Source organism: Oncorhynchus nerka, linkage group LG12, assembly GCF_034236695.1.
Source record: "Oncorhynchus nerka isolate Pitt River linkage group LG12, Oner_Uvic_2.0, whole genome shotgun sequence".
Taxonomy (NCBI): domain Eukaryota; kingdom Metazoa; phylum Chordata; class Actinopteri; order Salmoniformes; family Salmonidae; genus Oncorhynchus; species Oncorhynchus nerka.
Genome location: NC_088407.1, coordinates 27,508,027 through 27,527,152, shown reverse-complemented (window position 1 = coordinate 27,527,152; position 19,126 = coordinate 27,508,027). Strand labels below are relative to the sequence as shown.

At 41.9% G+C, this 19,126-nt stretch overlaps 1 protein-coding gene and 1 long non-coding RNA gene across 2 annotated transcripts; one reads left to right on the top strand and one right to left on the bottom strand.

Annotated features, from left to right (window-relative positions):
• The first annotated feature begins 787 nt into the window (after positions 1-787).
• Positions 788-5,166, top strand: LOC135574312 (uncharacterized). The gene is made up of 2 exons (XR_010465322.1): positions 788-1,072; positions 1,619-5,166. It is a non-coding gene; the product is annotated as an uncharacterized LOC135574312 (long non-coding RNA).
• A 3,186-nt stretch (positions 5,167-8,352) lies between these two features.
• On the bottom strand, positions 8,353-11,322 carry LOC115138895 (odorant receptor 131-2-like). The gene is made up of 2 exons (XM_029676083.1): positions 9,929-11,322; positions 8,353-9,537 (listed from the first exon to the last, which is right to left on the bottom strand). The coding sequence occupies exons 1-2, from the start codon at positions 10,969-10,971 to the stop codon at positions 9,477-9,479; spliced, it is 1,104 nt and encodes a 367-aa protein (XP_029531943.1). The 5' UTR covers positions 10,972-11,322; the 3' UTR covers positions 8,353-9,476.
• Positions 11,323-19,126: the final 7,804 nt, after the last annotated feature.

The following is a 19,126-nucleotide window of genomic DNA, read 5'->3' as shown; positions in this document are numbered from 1 at the left end:
ATCACGTGTGTTAGTGCTGTGATGGAGCAAAAGCCTGCACACCATGTAGTTCCCCTGTACCACCGCAACTGACAACTGTTGCAATTCGTCATTTATTACTTGTTGGGTTGTACTGTGACCACTAGTCTATTGAATACAGCAGCTCAGGTAAGTATTACTGGAAGATTTCGCTACCACGCCATAGCCACTTACATCTGGCCAACGTGTATGTGATGGCGGTGGACTCTACAGTAGCTATTCTCAACTGGTGGGTGGTCGCGGGAAGTTTTGAATGGGTTGCCGGTGTCTGAGTAAAAAACAAAAAAAGGGGGTAGAATGTGATTAAGTAACTTACCCTCTGATCTAATTTTTTTCAATCGTAGTATTTTCAATATAGAGCTATTAGCAGTGCTATTTAGCCAATTTGGTTGATTTTGTATTCTCAAACCAGTGATCTTATTAACATTCATCATCAAGAATATAGGCAAAATCGAATGATTTCCTTTTTCATAATTGCAACAAGTATTACAAAATATAGTAGTAGAAATAGTTTTCCAGCTCGCTGTTTCGTGATTTTGTTTTTGCGACGTCAACATTGGTTTGCAACTAAGACAACCTGCTTTAATTTGGGTCATGATTGAAACCAGCTGAGAACCACTGCTTTACAGTATGTATAACCCAGTCTATTTTCAGAACAGAGATCATAGTTCTTCCACTGTGCACACTGTCTTCTCAGAGCGATACTGTCATAGATAACCTCCTCAATGCAAGCTGAGCCTCTGTTGCATCATACTGATGGTTCAGCAGCCAACTGGCCAAATGGTTCACTGTTGAAGGGATAGTTTAGAAAGTGAAATGTCTAAATTGTTCAATTGAGCTTCACGCATGAAGAGTATTGGTAGACAGTCTTAGCTACAACCTCCTTAACTTGACATTTTGACATGTTATGTTTGTGTGTGTGTGTGTGTGTGTGTGTGTTTGCTTGGATACAGGATTCCAGAGTCGAGCAAGTTCTAACATCTAAGAATCTTCCTGATCTTCGAAGGGACCAAATGTCATAATCTGGCTATTCGTGGCACTGAACGGTTTCCAGGTAACAGAGGTTCAATGGTTAATATGCAGAATACTAGGAAGCAAAGATTTGATAAGACATACGAGGCTACAATTCTCTGTTACTAATAATAATTATGTGTAAGTGCTGATAATTACTCAGCAGTCTTTATCAGAATGTAAAGTCACTAACTGTACTGTTGTGAACAGGACGTGTTTTCTGTTTGATAGTGAGTGCGCTGTTGATTTAGCATTTCCTGTGCTATTACATAGCACTTCCTGTATGGACTGTATTAAGTACAATAACTTCCTGTATAGACTGTATTAGCTGCATTAACCATTATAGCATTACTCCAACATTATAGCATTACACCACTATAGCATTAAGATGTGCAGCTAGCTATACAAAATAACAAAGTATGTGTGTACAGAATGCTGGTAAGCAGCTGAGGAGCCTATAGATGGCTCTGAAGGCAACACTGGCTGGAGAACTCACCAAGAGCTTGGTGGCGCATACACACACCTTCAAAATACACAGTACACACACACACACTTTATGAACACATCTCTCCTCTCTCTCTCTGTGTAGGAAGGCCGGTTTGGACACATGACTGACACTACATGGAACTGTTCACCCAGAACTGGCCACCAGTGGAGAACTGGTGAATGTAATGGAGAGACAAACTGATCTGTCTGTCAGTATGAATGTAATGGATGTTTGTTTATATACCTGTATACTTGGTTGGTCTTTTAAATCCGTTATATGTCTTGCTCATTCTGCCTCATTTTGGTTTCACTCAGTCTGTATTCTGTAGACAATTCCATCCATTGAGCAGTTTGGAGCCCTTGATGAAGAGCTGCTCCTCAAACACAGGAAGAGGATCCTACTCTAGGTGGGCGAATGGTGGTGAATATGGTAGTTGTGTGATTGTATCAATTCAAAAGATGTTTGATTGTATGACTCTCTCTCTCTCTCTCAGAATGGTGAACTTACTAAATGACTGAGAGTTTGACTGTGTGATATTAGACTGCTTCTTGTGTAAATATTTTCTGTCTGGATTTGAATGATTTGTGTGTCAGGCCGATGAGAGGATCATGCAAGTGTCTGCTCCCCAGCAGATCTTCAAGAACCCGAGGGCCATCTCTACAGCTGTGGTGGAGAACGGCGGGGTGGTCTCCCCTCCGGCTCAATGGGCTTCTAAATGCCCTCTCTCCTCCTCCCTCTCTTCAACTGTCCCCCACCTCCCCTCTTTCCCTTTCCCTACCATTCCGAAACTCTACCTCTCTGACCCACCCCTCCATCTCTCCCACCCCTGCCCTTTGTCTTTTTAGTCAGTTATATTATCCTCCATATAGCGCCAACTCCTGAACATAACACCTGACTCCATCCTGAGAAATGTATATATCTATTATGGACTGGTCAATGCAAAGACGGTACTGAATGTGTGTCTCGAATCGGAAATCCAATGCTGGAACTCGACCGCACTGAATGGTATGGGATTGAGGTTGGAGTTCTCAAATGGACTATGAATGTTAAAGCGCTTATGTACAGCGGCCTCGGAAAGTATTCAGACCCCTTGACTTTTTCCACATTTTGTTACGTTACAGCCTTATTCTAAAATGGATTGAATAAAACATTTGTCAGAGCAAAAGCCAAGCCTCGCGGTCGAAGGAATTGTCCGTAGAGCACCGAGACAGGATTGTGTCGAGGCACAGATCTGGGGAAGGGTACCAAAAAAATGTATGCAGCATTGAAGGTCCCCAAGAACACAGTGGCCTCCATCATTCTTAAATGGAAGAAGTTTGGAACCACCAAGACTCTTCCTAGAGCTGGCCGCCCGGCCAAACTGAGCAATTGGGGGAGACGGGTCTTGGTCAGAGAGGTGAACATTGAATCTGATGGTCACTCTGACAGAGCTCCAGAGTTCCTCTGTGGAGATGGGAGAACCTTCCAGAAGGACAACCATATCTGCAGCACTCCACCAATCAGGCTTTTATGGTAGAGTGACCAGACGGAAGCCACTCTCCTCAGTAAAATACACATGACAGCCCTCTTGGAGTTTGCCAAAAGATATCTAATAACTCTCAGACCATGAGAAACAAGATTCTCTGGTCTGATAAATCCAAGATGGAACGCTTTGGCCTGAATGCCAAGCGTCACGTCCGGAGGAAACCTGGCACAACCCCTACAGTGAAGCATGGTAGTGGCAGCATCATGCTGTGGGGATATTTTTCAGTGGCAGGGGCTGGGAGACTACTCAGGAGACTACTCAGGATCGAGGCAAATATGAACGGAGCAAAGTACAGAGAGATCCTTGGTGAAAACCTGCTCCAGAGCCCTCAGGACTTCAGACTGGGGCAAAGGTTCACCTTCCAACAGGAGAATGACCCTAAGCACATAGCCAAGACAACTCAGGAGTGGCTTTGGGACAAGTCTTTGTGTGACCCAGCCAGAGTCCCGATTGAACATCTCTGGAGAGACCTGAAAATAGCTGTGCAGTGACACTCCCCATTCAACCTGACAGAGCTTGAGAGGATCTGCAGAGAAGAATGGGAGAATCTCCCCAAATACAGGTGTGCCAAGCTTGTAGCATCATACCCAAGAAGGCTCAACGCTGTAATCGCTGCCAAAGGTGCTTCAACAAAGTACTGAGTAAAGGGTCTGAATACTTATGTCAATATAATATATTTTTTTTAAATTATTAGCAAAAAAAATCTAAAACCTGTTTTTTCGAGAATTTAAAAAAATATATTTTTAGAATAGGGCTGTAACCTAAAAAAATGTAGAAAAAGTCAAGGGGTCTTAATACTTTCTGAAGGCACTTTATGTAATGTCGTCATGATTGTTCTATAGTATATCTGAATGTTCAACCTAGTATAACACTGCAAGCTAGTATGATCAGTTCTCCTCTTTTAATTTGATTTGTACCATGAATGCAATGATAACATTTTGCATTCAGTAAGCTGAATGAGAGACTAGGTAAAGGCTGAGTTGACAAGGTAAAAATCTGTCGTCCTGCCCCATGACCAAGGCAGTTAACCCACTGTTCCCCGGCCGCCGAAGACGTGGATGTCAATTATGGCAGCCCCCGGCACCTCTCTGATTCAGAGGGGTTGGGCTAAATGCGGAAGACACATTTCAGTTGAATGCATTCAGATGTACAACTGACTAGATATCCCCCTTTTCCTAACCCTTCAAGCATTCATGCCCTTCCATGTCAATCTGTGGATATTGTAGATTTGGTTTAGATATATTAATGCATTGCTGGGCTTCTAGAGTGCCCTAAGAAAGTAGATGTCTTTTCCCTCACCCATCTACACACAATACGCCATAATGACAAAGTGAAAACAAGGTTTAAGATTTGTATTTATTGAAAATGAAATACACAAATATTGAATTTACGTAAGTATTCACACCCCTGAGACAATACATGTTAGAGTAATCTTTGGCAGAGATTACAGTTGTGAGTCTCTGGGTAAGTCTCTAAAAGCGTTGCACACCTGGATTGTACAATATTTGCACATTATTAAAATTCTTCAAGCTCTGTCAAGTTGGTTGTTGATCATTGCTAGACAGCCATTTCAAGACGATTTAAGTCAAGCTGTAATTAGGCCAGTCAGGAACATTCAATGCCGTCTTGGTAAGAAACTCCAGTGTATATTTGGCCTTGGGTTTTAGGTTATTGTTCTGCTGAAAGGTAAATGTGTCTCCCAGTGTCTGTTGGAAAGCAGACTGAACTAGGTTTTCCCCCAGGATTTTGTCTATGCTTAGCTCTTTTCAGTGTTTTTTTTCATCCTAAAAACTCCCTAGTCCTTGCAGATGACAAGCATACCCATAACATGATGCAGCCACCACCATGCTTGAAAATATGAAGAGTGGTGTTCAGTGATGTTGGATTTGCCCCAAACATGACATTTTGTATTCAGGACATAAAGTTAATTTCTTTGCCACATTTCTTGCAGTTTTACTTTAGTGCCTTATTGCAAACATGTCCTGGAATATTTGTTGTTCTTTACAGGCTTCCTTCTTCTCACTCTGTCATTTAGGTTAGTATTATGGAGTAACTACAATGGTGTTGATCCATTCTCAGTTTTCTACCATCACAGCCATTAAAATGTGTAACTGTTTGAAAGTCACCACTGGCCTCCTGGTGAAATCCCTGAGCAGTTTCCTTCCTCTCCGGCAACTAAGTTAGGAAGGACACCTGTATCTTTGTAGTGACTGGCTATATTGATACACCATCCAAAGAGTAATTAATAACTTCACCGTGCTCAAAGGGCTATTTTAATGTATTTTTTCTTTTTTTTTTACCCACCTACCAATAGGTGCCCTACTTTGCGAGGCATTGGAAACATCCATGGTATTTGAGGTTGAATCTGCGTTTGAAATTCACTGCTCGACTGAGGGACCTTACAATTATCTGTACGTGTGGGGTACAGAGATGAGGTAGTCATTAACAAATCATGTTAAACACCATTATTGCACACAGAGCGAGTCCATGCCACTTAGTATCTGACTTATTAAGTACATTTTGACTCCTGAACTTATTTAGCCTTGCCATAACAGTGGTTAAATACTTGTCGACTCGAGCCATTTCAGTTTTTCATTTTGAATTATAATTGGTAAAAATGTCTAAACATAATTCCACTCTGACATTATGGTGTATTGTGTGTGTAGGCCAGTGACACAAAATCTCAATTTAATCCATTTTAAATTCAGGATGTAAAACAACAAAATGTGGAAAAGTCAAAGAATGTGAATACTTTCTGATGGAACTATGCGTGCACCTTCATCATATTTTGTATGATTGGTTAGCCCTGCTTAGTTTCAGTCCATATGAATTCATACAGTACATACAAGAAACGTTTAATATTAGGTTTTGAAATATTTGCCTTAGAAATGTATTCAAAAATGCTGTTCAGTAGCACTTTGTGACTTGATGAAGAGAAATGTGGTCTTAATACCATTCTTTTACAACTACTGTGACTAACAAGGACCAAAGTGCAGATGTTTTCTCAGCTAAAAGTAATAGCAGGTCCATTAATTGTAATAGGTCATGTAATAGGGTCAACATAGTTTCTGCTGCCTTAGCAGGATTGTGAACACATGGTTCTTATTTGCCCTGTTCTGAATGTCTGCTAGCCCTACAGTGCTCCTTTCAATGTTGTTTTTAAAGATTGCTAGCCATAAGCAATATTTAGTTATGCTATCATGTGCATGCATTATTAAGTGAAGATAATAGTTTTAACTGACTCTCATTGGAGAATTGTCAGGTAATAGTGAGTATTCTTTAAACCACTCCCACCCACGCACATATTTGGCCAGTGCCTGTTCTCACAGGACTGCAGATGCCTCTAATGTTCAAGAACTTTTGAAGGAAATGTCTTATCTGTCTGTCTACACCAGCATGTTGCAGACATTGTCCCACTGGCTTATTGTCTCGAAGCTTGGCCAGTGCACTGCACCATAGGGTTTAGGGGACAATGTGTTGAGGAAATAAATCAAATGTCCACCTGAAAAACATCCATTCTGTCACTTGAACTCACCGTATTAAGGTCGATGTCCACACCCCAGCATAAGTCGAATTACCATAATAAAAAATCCCCATAATCTAAGATAGAGAGATTATGTTTTTGGGGGGGAGGCATTTGATGCGTCTCAATCCACCACATCCACCTATGTAACACTTCCGTTTCTGTGGTGGAAGGTGACAGAGCTTGAGCTGTGTTTGTCAGACCATGAGACATCTGAAAATCGGCTGATCTGACAACTTCTTTCTGTAACAGTTTGGGCTACACACTATTATGAGTGTGTAAAGGTGAGACTCACTAACACGTACATGGTTGTTTTGCTCTAGGATACCCAAAGACTTGTGTGAAAGTCCCCCGGTACGTCGAAAAAATGTTCAGAAGTATATGGAGACTGTTGAGTGGAAAACATAAGGGGTTTTAAATACTTGAAAAAAAATTATTCTCTCAGATATAGGAAAGACACTTCAAGAACAAACGTCCTTTAGTCCCAAAAATAAATCTGTTGTTCCATGTTGTGAATCTGTTTTTGAATGCGTTTGCATGGGCTAATAGCGGTAAGGCAACAAAATCATTTTTAATCAGAAAATGATGTATAGATTTTTTTGATACTTCAGTGTTTTAAAATTCTAAATCCAATAGCGAAATGACCCTTGGTTTGACCTTCTTAAAACAATCCCATATAGCCTAGTAGTACCCCCCCATCATTCTTAAAAGTCTAATTCTGTTCATTTGAGAGGCAGGCCAGGTACACAAACCCATATTAATCCTTAACCTAAACAAAAAAGCATGTTGAGACAAGTCTTCATTGAAAGCACTTTATAGTCCAGGATTAAAACCAGGCGTAATCTGGGTTTGTGAAATGCAACCCCTCTAGTCTACTAAACTCAACATTAATGTTTGTTTTACTTCAACATCCTCCTTTACTGAACCTAACCAGGCATTTACAGGAATGAGTTGAAGCGATGTACGAACACTGATTGTGTGTAGATAACAAACATTAACCCCTTCCTTATTAGTGGAGGTGCACTGCAAACCAGAATGGATTGTATGACACAAACTGAAGTGAAGCGAGTTCGACCACAGAGCTGCTACTCTTGTAATAAATAATGTGGAAATTGAGCAAGTTGAGATGACTAAACTACTTGGAGTAACCCTAGATTGTAAACTGTCATGGTCAAAACATATTGATGCAGTAGTAGCTAAGACGGGGAGAAATCTGTCTATAACAAAGCGATGCTCTACCTTCTTAACAACATTATAAACAAGGCAGGTCCTACAATCCCTAGTTTTGTCGCACCTTGACTACTGTTCAGTCGTGTGGTCAGGTGCCACAAAAAAACGACAAATTGCAATTGGCTCAGAACAGGGCAGCACGTCTGGCCCTTGGATGTATACAGAGAGCTAATATTAATAATTTGCATGTCAAGCTCTCCTGGTTGAAAGTGGAGGAGAGATTGACTTCATCACTACTTTTATTTATGAGATGTATTGACATGTTGAATACACCGAGCTGTCTGTTTAAACTACTAGCACACAGCTCGGACACCCATGCATACCCCACAAGACATGCCACAAAAGGTCTCTTCACAGTCCCCAAGTCCAGAACAGACTATGGGAGGCACATAGTACTACATAGAGCCATGACTACATGGAACTCTATTCCACATCAAGTAACTGACACAAGCAGTAAAATATAAAGTAATGTTTTAAAAATGGTATAAACAGCCTTTTTTTAGACCTCGGGAAGAGTAGCTGCTGCTAATGGGGATCCACAATAAATACAAATACTGCTCCATATCACGTGCTGTTCACAGTTTCAGCTCTTTTATTACAGAGAATCTGCCACTGAGGTTCACATGGCGATGAAGATGGGCAACAATGTTCAATCTGGCTCTTGTTTGAATGAATCGGGATCTTTTCATCCCAAATAAAAGATGTCTTGACTTTATCTCACACAAAAGAATCAGACATTGCTGCTTCAATTTTCATTAATGAATCAACTCTTTCAAAGTAGGCTATATTGCACAATGCACATCCAGTCAATTCTGATGGTCAGGTGGTCTTGTACTGTAATACAAGTCAAATTCCTGCTTGACTCCTCTCTGACACAGTAAAGTTAAGGCATTACAGGTCGTCTGAGGCTGGTCTGTCCATAGTGATGCTCCAAGCCTATAAAGTCACGACATCCTGGGTATAACAGAAGCACTTTCACAGCTTTGTACAGATGCTGGATAACCAAGTACTGTATGAATGTTCATCGGCAAAAAAAAAATGGAGACTCGTCTCAAATGTTTATAGTGAGAGCGACACCTTTCGTCTGGTTGCTATGTCCCCCCATCCACCGTTGTCTCAATGGCATCTGAAACGCAGTATCAGTCTGGTACAACACGTCTTCAGCCCAGTCTATGGAGCACAGGAGAAGTACTCGTGGGTAGTGAAGTTACGGGAACGGTGGTTTCTTCGCTCCCGGCGTCCCCTCAAACTGGGGTCTGTGGGGGCTCCAGTGAGATGAGTGTCTGGAACGGTGGCTTCTTCGCTCCCGGCGTCCCCTCAAACTGGGGTCTGTGGGGGCTCCAGTGAGATGAGTGTCTGGAACGGTGGTTTCTTCGCTCCCGGCGTCCCCTCAAACTGGGGTCTGTGGGGGCTCCAGTGAGATGAGTGTCTGGAACGGTGGCTTCTAAGCTCCCGGCGTCCCCTCAAACTGGGGTCTGTGGGGGCTCAAGTGAGATGAGTGTCTGGAACGGTGGCTTCTTCGCTCCCGGCGTCCCCTCAAACTGGGGTCTGTGGGGGCTCCAGTGAGATGAGTGTCTGGAACGGTGGCTTCTAAGCTCCCGGCGTCCCCTCAAACTGGGGTCTGTGGGGGCTCCAGTGAGATGAGTGTCTGGAACGGTGGCTTCTTCGCTCCCGGCGTCCCCTCAAACTGGGGTCTGTGGGGGCTCCAGTGAGATGAGTGTCTGGAACGTCAGTCTTCTTTCACTGGGGAAATAAGAAACATATTAAAAGTAGGAGTAGATAAAAGGTGGTCCGAAGCCATGCGATGTTTGTCTGTAGTCTCACAACCCACATGATCTAAAACTGATGTCCAGAAAAGGAAGAAGGCAAAACAGCGAATGACAACTATCAACTTAACTTTGTCAGAGAATATACAGTATATAATAATATATATGGTTTTGGTAATAATCCCTGCTATTTCTGGCTGGTCTACATCCTTGAGTATTTAGTCATCACATATTGTCTTTCAGTATGTATCCATTCATCATTCTCCATGCCACTGGGCTCACCTAATGAGTGTGCATAACGTGTGCATAAAGTATGTAACACTTGATGGTATGTACAGTATCTTAGCCACAAATAGTTGATCACATACCTTGACTGGGAATGCAGACAAGGCGTTATGGCACGCCAGGTCCACTCCAGGGCCCGGTTTCTCAAAAGCATCTTAAGGCTAAATTCATCGTTAGAACCTAGGCTTTTGGGCTCTAATATGAAATTAGCCTTAAGATGATTTTGGGAAACCGGGCCCAGGACGGTTTTCAGGTGGCGGGAACAACAAGGGAATCGGCGATGCACCTGCTCCAAGAGTTCCTCTTTACGCAACCCGTAGACGATTGGTGCGACGCACTGCGCCAAGCTGAAGAAGGCGAAACTAACCACCGCAGACAGTTCTTTGGTCCCCGGCTGAATGTGTCCTTGTTTCTGGAGAACTGTTAGCACAAAGTTCATGAAGTTGGGGAGGATGTATACGGCGAGTTGAGTACCGTGCAGGGCGAGGGTCTTGCATCCGACCATGTTGCGTCGATTCATCACTCCCAACCGTCGCCCCTCAAACAGTATCCTTACATAACTGTACAGAATGAGCGCCGTGCACACAGATATCAACAATATTTTTTCCAGGCCACCTTTCTTCAGCTGTTCCCTTCCACATTCCACATTTGTATCACTGCCGAGCATATCTGTCTTGGAGAGCAGAGTGAGGGGGATAACCAGTGCGAGTCCCCATGTCAGTAGCCCAACTAGCCAAGGCCATTGCCAGACAGAACTGTACCACAGAGGATGGCAGACAGCAAAATAACGGTCCAGCGACATAGCAGTGAGAGTCAGAAGGATATTGGACGCGCTGGTGATTAGGACGGTTATCATGGCCACACATATGGATGGCACCGGCTTGGCGTCGAAGTAGATCTGGAGGTAGAAAACAGAACACATTCCGAAGTACACCAGAGCGGACACCAACAGGTGAAACACCAACACAAAGCGCGCATGGCCCCGAAGTCGATCCTCGCGCAGTATAGTCCAGTTAATGACGATGTTGAAGAATGCCAATGTTATGAAGGCGATGGTCGACGCACAAACCCGTACATAGGTGTAGTCCTTTCCGCCCATTTCTCCAGTCCCGTTATACATCGACATTATTCCTTGATGGTGTATTTATGGTATTTGGTGGAGTTGTTTCTTCATGGCTTCTGCCTTCTTATAGTTTCCCCAAACGCTTAACTAGGCTACTCAATCAGAGTACATCCAAGACATCAATGCAATGCAATGTCTGTGTATGAGAAACCCCTCTCTCTTTCTATCTCTCTCGCTGTCTCTCTGGCTGCCTGTCTGTCTTCCAACCCCCAAAAGCGCACCAGTGTGCACAGTGCGCAATCGCCACATTCACAAAGGGAAGTACGTGAATACTATATGCTTTTGAGATATATACTCTTTCTAAAATAATCAAACGTCATGTTAAACAATAACATTTTCCATCAACACGCGCTGCTCTGATACAGGGCAGGCATATTACTCTGAGAAGTATATAGCCTAATTTATGCAACCACATACAGTAAATAATTTACTTGATTAATAAACGTCAAAATATACTAATATAATACAATCGATATAATCACTTTGTGATCTAATTTCGAATTAGGACCACCTGGGGTCACATTTATAAATGTCACGTATGCACAAAATATGCCCCAAAACATGGGTGCGCCAGTTTTCATTCAAAAGTTGGTATTTATGAAACACTTTACTTGAGAATGCGCTTATCCTCCCGTAAACTTTAGACCATCCACGCCTACTGCTCCTCCCCCTCGGGAATCACTTGATTCATTTTCCAGGATCCTCCTGTACTGGACAGACGCCTGGCAATACTTTTCTCTCTCTCTCCCCCTCTCGCTCTCCCTCCCTCTTCCCTCCCTCTCAATCGCTCTCCCCCTCTCACTCTCTCTTTCTCCCACTCCCACTTGTTAAACTTGAAGCTACTTCCCTTCACACAAAGACACACACACACACACACACACACACACACACACACACACACACACACACACACACACACACACACACACACACACATACACACACATACACACACACACACACACACACAAATTAGATATCCAAACCTATTCACACCAACTTAAATATGCATATCTATTCACACACAAGTTAGATATCCATACCTATTCACACACAAATTAGATATCCATACCTATTCACACCACAATTACATATCCATGCCTATTCACACACAAATTAGATATCCATACCTATACACACACAAATTAGATATCCATACCTATTCACACCACACTTATATATCCATACATATTCAAACGACAAATTAGAAATCCATACCTATTCACACCACAAATTATATAGCCATATCTACTCACATACAAATGAGATATTCATACCTATTCACACACAAATTAGATATCCATACCTATTCACACCACAATTATATATCCATACCTATTCACACACTAAGTAGATATCCATACCTATTCACGCCACAAAATACATAGCCATACCTATTCACATACAACGTAGAAATCCATACCTATTCACACCTCAATTACATATCCATACCTATTCACACACAAAATAGATATACATACCTATACATACTACAACTATATATCCATACCTATTCACACCACACTTATATATCCATACCTATTCACACCACAAATTACATAGCCATACCCATTCACATACAAATTAGATATCCATACCTATTGACACCACAATTACATATCCATACCTATACACACACAAATTAGAAATCCATACCTATTCACACCACAATTACATATCCATACATATTCACACACAAATTACGTATCCATACCTATTCACATGCAAATTAGATATCCATACCTATTCACACCACAATTACATATCCATACATATTCACACACAAATTAGATATCCATACCTATTCACACCACAATTATATATCCATACCTATTCACACACAAATTAGAAATCCATACTTATTCACACCACACTTATATATCCATACCTATTCACACACAAATTAGATATCCATACCTATTCACACTACAATTAGATATCCTTCCCCGTTCACACACGACTTAGATATCTATACCTATCTACACACATATTAGATATCCATACCTATTCACACCACAATTAGATATCCATTCTTATTCACACACAAATGAGATATCCTACCTGTTCACACCACACTTATATATCCATACCTATTCACACACAAATTAGATATCCACACCTATTCACACCACACTTATATATCCATGCCTATTCACACACCCCACTTAGATATTCATAACTATTCACACACCACAACTAGATATGCATACCCATTCACACACCACAATTAGATATCCATACCCATTCACACACCACAATTAGATATCCATACCTATTCACACACACTTTGGGGACAACGACTCCCATTGTTAGGGCAGAGAGACATGTATCTGGTCAGTATATTCATAATCTTTGGTGGCATCGATCTCATAGAGGGGTATATGTCATTTTGTGGATGCAAGGAAGTCTCTAATCAGGGAAAGCCACTACATAGAGAGAACAAGGAGCAGAAGTATAACCAGCTGGACGGATTCCGTAGTAATTAGCATTTTGCCTGTACATTTCATAATAATAGTTTTTTGTTGTTGTTATCTAACAGGCTTATATGTTGTTTTGGACTGTTGGTTAAGACATTCGCTACGATTAAACTCAGCTGTTATTGTTGTTAACAATTATTTCTGATGTAGCAGTCGAGCTAGCTAACCATCATAATGGGGTTGTTTAGCTAGCCAACTTAGCTAGCTAGTGTCGTCATCCAGATAAGCATCTGAATTCCAACTATTTTGAGTGTAATTCAGTTAATTGGGGACAATGGTATGGACATATATTCAGCATTATATGAGCATTATAGCATGATTGTAATCCAAAATAAATGTGGAATGGCATGTCTATTTAGACTTCGGCTGGGCTTGCTAATTGCTATCGTTAGCCTGTGGATGTTGGGAGTTGCAATGCAGTCTGGGAGTTGTAGTATAACCGGTTACGCACACTCTCTCTCTCTCTCTCTGTCTCTCTCTGTCTCTCTCTCTCTCAATTCAATTTCAATTTAACGGACTTGATTGGCATGGGAAACATGTTTACATTGCCAAAGCAAGTGAAATAGATAATAAACAAAAGTGAAATGAACAATACAAATGAACAGTAAATATTACACTCACAAAAGTTCCAAAGGAATAGAGATATTTCAAATGGCATATTATGTATATATACCGTGTTGTAACGATGTGCAAATAGTACAAAAGGGAAATAAACAAACAAAAATATGGGTTGTATTTACAATGGTGTTTGTTCTTCACTGGTTGCCCTTTTCTTGTGGCAACAGGTCACAAGTCTTGCTGCTGTGATATTTACACTGTGGTATTTCACCCAATAGATATGGGAGTTTATCAAAATTGGATTTGTTTTCGAATTCTTTGTGGGCCTGTGTAATCTGAGGGAAGTATGTATCTATAATAAGGTCATACAATTGGCAGGAGGTTAGGAAGTGCAGCTCAGTTTCCACCTCATTTTGTGGGCTGTGTGCACATAGCCTGTCTTCTCTTGAGAGATGGGTCTACCTACTGCGGCCTTTCTCAATAGCAAGGCTATTGGTTGGGTCTAATTGTGTTGCTGTAGTGGGGCTCTGTGGGGTCTGTTTGTGTTTTTGAATAGAGTCCCAGGACCAGCTTGCTTAAGGGGCTCTTCTCCAGGTTCATCTCTCTGCAGGTGATGGCTTTGTTATGGAAGGTTTGGGAATCACTTCCTTTTAAGTAGTTGTAGAATTTTACACCTCTTTTCTGGATTTTGATAATTAGCGGATATCGCTAATTCTGCTCCGCATGCATTATTTGGTATTTTATGTTGTACACTGAGAAGATTTTTGTTCAATTTTGCATGTAGTGTCTCAATTTGGTGTTTGTCCCATTTTGTGAATTCTTGGTTGGTGAGCGGACACCAGATCTCACAACCATGAAAGCCAATGGGTTCTATAACTGATTCAAGTACTTTTAGCTGGATCCTAATTGGTATGTATAATTTGATGTTCCTTTTGATGGCATAGAAGGCCCTTCTTGTCTGTCGTTCTGCTCCTTGTCTGGCGTTAACCCACTGTTCCTAGGCCGTCATTGTAAAGCATTTGTTCTTAACTGACTTGTGTAGTCAAATAAAGGTTAAATAAAATAAAAATGTAAATAAAAATTCTTGCCTTGTCTCTCAGCTCATTCACAGCTTTGTGGAAGTTACCTGTGGCGCTGATGTTGAGGCCGAGGTATGTATATTTTTTTGTGTGCTCTAGGGCAACGGTGTCTAGATGGAATTTGTATTTGTGGTCCTGGCAACTGGAACTTTTTTGGAACACAATTATTTTTGTCTTGCTGAGATTTACTGTCAGGGCCCAGGTCTGACAGAATCTGTGCAGAAGATCTCTCTCTCTCTCTGTCCCGCTCTCTGGCTGTTTGTCTCTCTGTATGCCTGTCTCTCTCTCTCTCTCTCTCTCTGTCTTTTCCTGGAACTCTCTCTCTCCCTCTCTCCGGAACTCTGTCTCTCTCCTTCTCTCTCTATGGCTCTCTATTCAATTACATTTTCTTTATTGGCATGACGTAACAATGTACATATTGCCAGAGCTTACTTTGGAGATCAAGTGATACATTTACAATATGAACATAATTAAAATAATAACAATCAAGATTGTCTACGGGACAATTAGTAACAACAATAATCAAAGGTCAAAATAACCATACAATGGACAATAACAATGGCATGGAGGACACAGGTTGGTTGGTCTGTCAGACACTGTCCCTCATTTTATGGCAGGCAGCAATGTAGTGCGCTGCCAACCCACAGCTCTCTGCATCCTCCCCCAACAGGATGGGTAGCCTATTCTCATCAGAAAGGCATGAATAACTGTTTCAAATTTGGGGAAATGGTACTCTCTATTTGTTTTATATATATTTTTTAAACATTTTGTCAGGAAATGCAGCTCTGTCTCAGATTCTACTGTGGTGCAGTGGTTGCACAGCCTTTCCTCTACAGGAAGCTAGGTTTTCCTGTGTCTACCCTTCTCAATGACAAGGCTGTGCTCACTAAGCCTGTACTTTGTCAATATTTTTCTAAAGGTTTGATCAGTAACCATGGTCAAATAGTTAGCCACGGTGTACTGTCGATTTAGGGCCAGATAGCACTGCATTTTGTTTTGTGCTTGTGCTTGTGTTTCCCAATAAGTAATGTAGTTTTGTTTTAACTGTGTTGTGATTTGGGTTACCCTGATTGATTGGATGTTCTGTTCCTGAGGCTTCAGTGTGTTAGTAGAACAGGTTTGTGAATTCCGCCCTAGGACCAGCTGGATGACGATACTCTTTTCTTTGCTCAGCTCTTGGCACTGCAGGGCTTGGTAAGGATATGAGAGGGGCTCACTGTATTTTAGATGTTTCCAAAACGTAATTGCTATTTTTTTTAGTTATTATTAGTGGATATTGACTACATTCTGCCCTGCATGCATTGTTTGTAGTTTTCCTCTGGACATGTAGGAGAATCTTACAGAACACTGCATGCAGGGTTTCAATGGGGTGTTTGTCCCATGGGGTGAAATCTTGTTTTGCAAGTGGACCCCACACCTCACTGCCAGGAAATGCAATTGGTTCAATGACACATTCAATTAGTTTTAGCCAGATGTTAATAGGCATGTCAATTTGAATTATTTTGTTTAACAGCGTAGAATGCCCTGCGTGCTTTCTATCTCAGTTCCTTCACTTCCTCATATACTGTAGGTGTCCAGTTGAGCTTGTTTTTAAACGTAAGTAATTGTAGTGTGTGTACTCTATATACTTTACTCTATATATTTGATTTACTCTATATACTTTACTCTATATATTTACTCTATATATTTTGTACCAACTGAGAACTTTGGTTTAACTCCCTGAGATCTAGATCTTCTCTAGAAAATCATAATTTTTCAAATTTTTGGGGTATACTGCCAGGGTCCAGGTCTGGCAGTACTACTCTAACATGTCCAGGCTCTGCTGTAGGCCATGTGCTGTGGGTGACAGCAGCTACAGGTAATCTGTGAAGAGCAGGCATTAAACCTCTGAACTGTGGAGAATAACACCAGGAGCTGAGGATTTTTCTAGAATAGTGCCCAATTCGTTGATACACCCCTTCAAATGAGTGGATTCGGCTATTTCAGCCACACCTGTTGCTGACCTGTGTATAAAATCCAGCACACAGGCATGCAATCTCCATACACAAACATTAGCTGTAGAATGGCCTTACTGAAAAGCTCAGTGACTTTCATTGTGGCACCGTCGTAGGATGTCGTAACAAGTCAGTTCGTCAAATCTCTGCCCTGCTAGAGCTGCCCCGGTCAACTGTAAGTGCTGTTATTGTGAAGTGGAAACGTCTAGGAGCAACAACGGCTCCGCCACATAAGCTCATAGAAAGGGACCGCCGAGTGCTGAAGACTGTAGCGTGTAGTCCTTGGTTGCAACAATCACTACTGAGTTCCAAACTGCCTCTGGAAGCAACGTCAGCACAAGAACTGTGTCGTGGAAATTCAGTACTGAGAGAGACCTGGTCATTTCTTCAAACAATCATCTTAATTTAATATCGATTCATTATTGCAATAATGAAACCGTCAGCCCAACAGTCTTGACTGACTGTTAGGCGGAGAGCCTTCACTTTACAGACAATGCACAGTTTATATAGCTAATACCCAGAATGCTTGGTTCCACCCCTCCCATATAGATTGTGTGTGTGTGGGGGGGTTCATCTCCTGGTCATTTGCCTCTGGTGTTATTATTAATCCCACCATTGTCATAGTTTCCCAGATGCCAGGATAATTAGGAATACGAGACCTTTGTTCTGCTCCTCCAGGCCATCTCTATCCCGTCTAAACATACACCATATCTTGTCTATGGAATGCAGGCTCAATCAGACCTTGAGACATACGTCTCACGTGCACCACTAATCATAGAATGGAATGTGGCTGTTGGTTTTTATCACTAAGATTTCCATCTCAAGTGACCTCTAGTAAAACCATGTGTCCACGACGCCCAGACTAGCTGCAGGGTGCTAGAGTGGACACCATAAAACTCAGCATTAGCAGGACAGTCATATCGGACTGTTTGTTAAGTAAGTAATTGCTACATATCCAACAAATAAGGTGAATACATAATGTTCCCCTCACAACTGTTCCCCGGGAGCTTCATGAAATGGGTTTCCGTGGCCGAGCAGCGCACACAAGCCTAAGATCACCATGCGCAATGCCAAGTGTCGGCTCGAGTGGTGTGAAGCTCCCCACCATCGGACTCTGGATCAGTGGAAACGCGTTCTATGGAGTGATGAATTACACTTCACCATCTGGCAGTCCGACGAACGTATCTAGGATTGGCGGATGCCAGGAGAACGCTACCTGCCCCAATCCATAGTGCCAACTGTAAAGTTTGGTGAAGGAGGAAAAGTTGTCTTGGCTTTTTCCATGGTTTTGGCTTGGACAATGATCCATTGACAGATAAAGGTAACCTAATTCAACAAATTACACTACTTTGCAATCATTTATTATTTGAAAAATCAACAGAAATGCAATTCCATAGTGTGGAAAAAATAAGTACATCGCTAGCTTAAATAGCTGGTGTTGCCCCCTTTGGCTGAAATAACTTAATGTAGCCGTTTCTTATAACTGTCTATCAGTCTCTTAGATCGACTGGGAGGAAGTTTTGCCCACTCTTCTTTACGAGGGTTTCTTTCATGCACGGCCCTCTCCATTTCATATTTTTGAGATTTCTCTTGTAGCTTTGCTTGTGTGTTTTGGATCATGATCCCCATCGAACACCTTTGGGATGAATTGGAATGCCGACTGCGAGCCAGGCCTAATCACCCAACATCAGTGCCCAACCTCACTAATTGCTCTTTTGGCTGAATAGAAGCAAATCCCTGCTGCAATTTTCCGACTTGTGGAAAGCCTTCCCAGAAGAATGGAGGCTGTTATAGCAGCAAAGGGGGAACCAACTCCATATTAATGCCCCTTATTTTGGAATGAGATGTTCGACAAGCAGGTGTCCACATACCTTTGATCATGTAGTGTATCTCTGTTTCTCTCTGTCTCTTTGTCTGTCTTTGTCTGTCTCTCTGGCTGTCTTGTCTGTCTCTCTGGTTGTCTCTGTCTGCCTCTCTGGCTGTATATCTCTCTGGCTGTCTCTGGCTGTCTCTCTGGCTGTCTGTCTTTCTGGCTATCTTTGTCTGTCTC

Excerpts from the sequence above, each read along its gene's own strand:
- LOC115138895 (XM_029676083.1), bottom strand. The coding sequence starts at position 10,971 with ATGTCGATGTATAACGGGACTGGAGAAATGGGCGGAAAGGACTACACC. Across the intron at positions 9,538-9,928 it reads TGTCTGCATTCCCAGTCAAG|TGAAAGAAGACTGACGTTCC; the intron begins GTATGTGATCAA and ends TTATTTCCCCAG.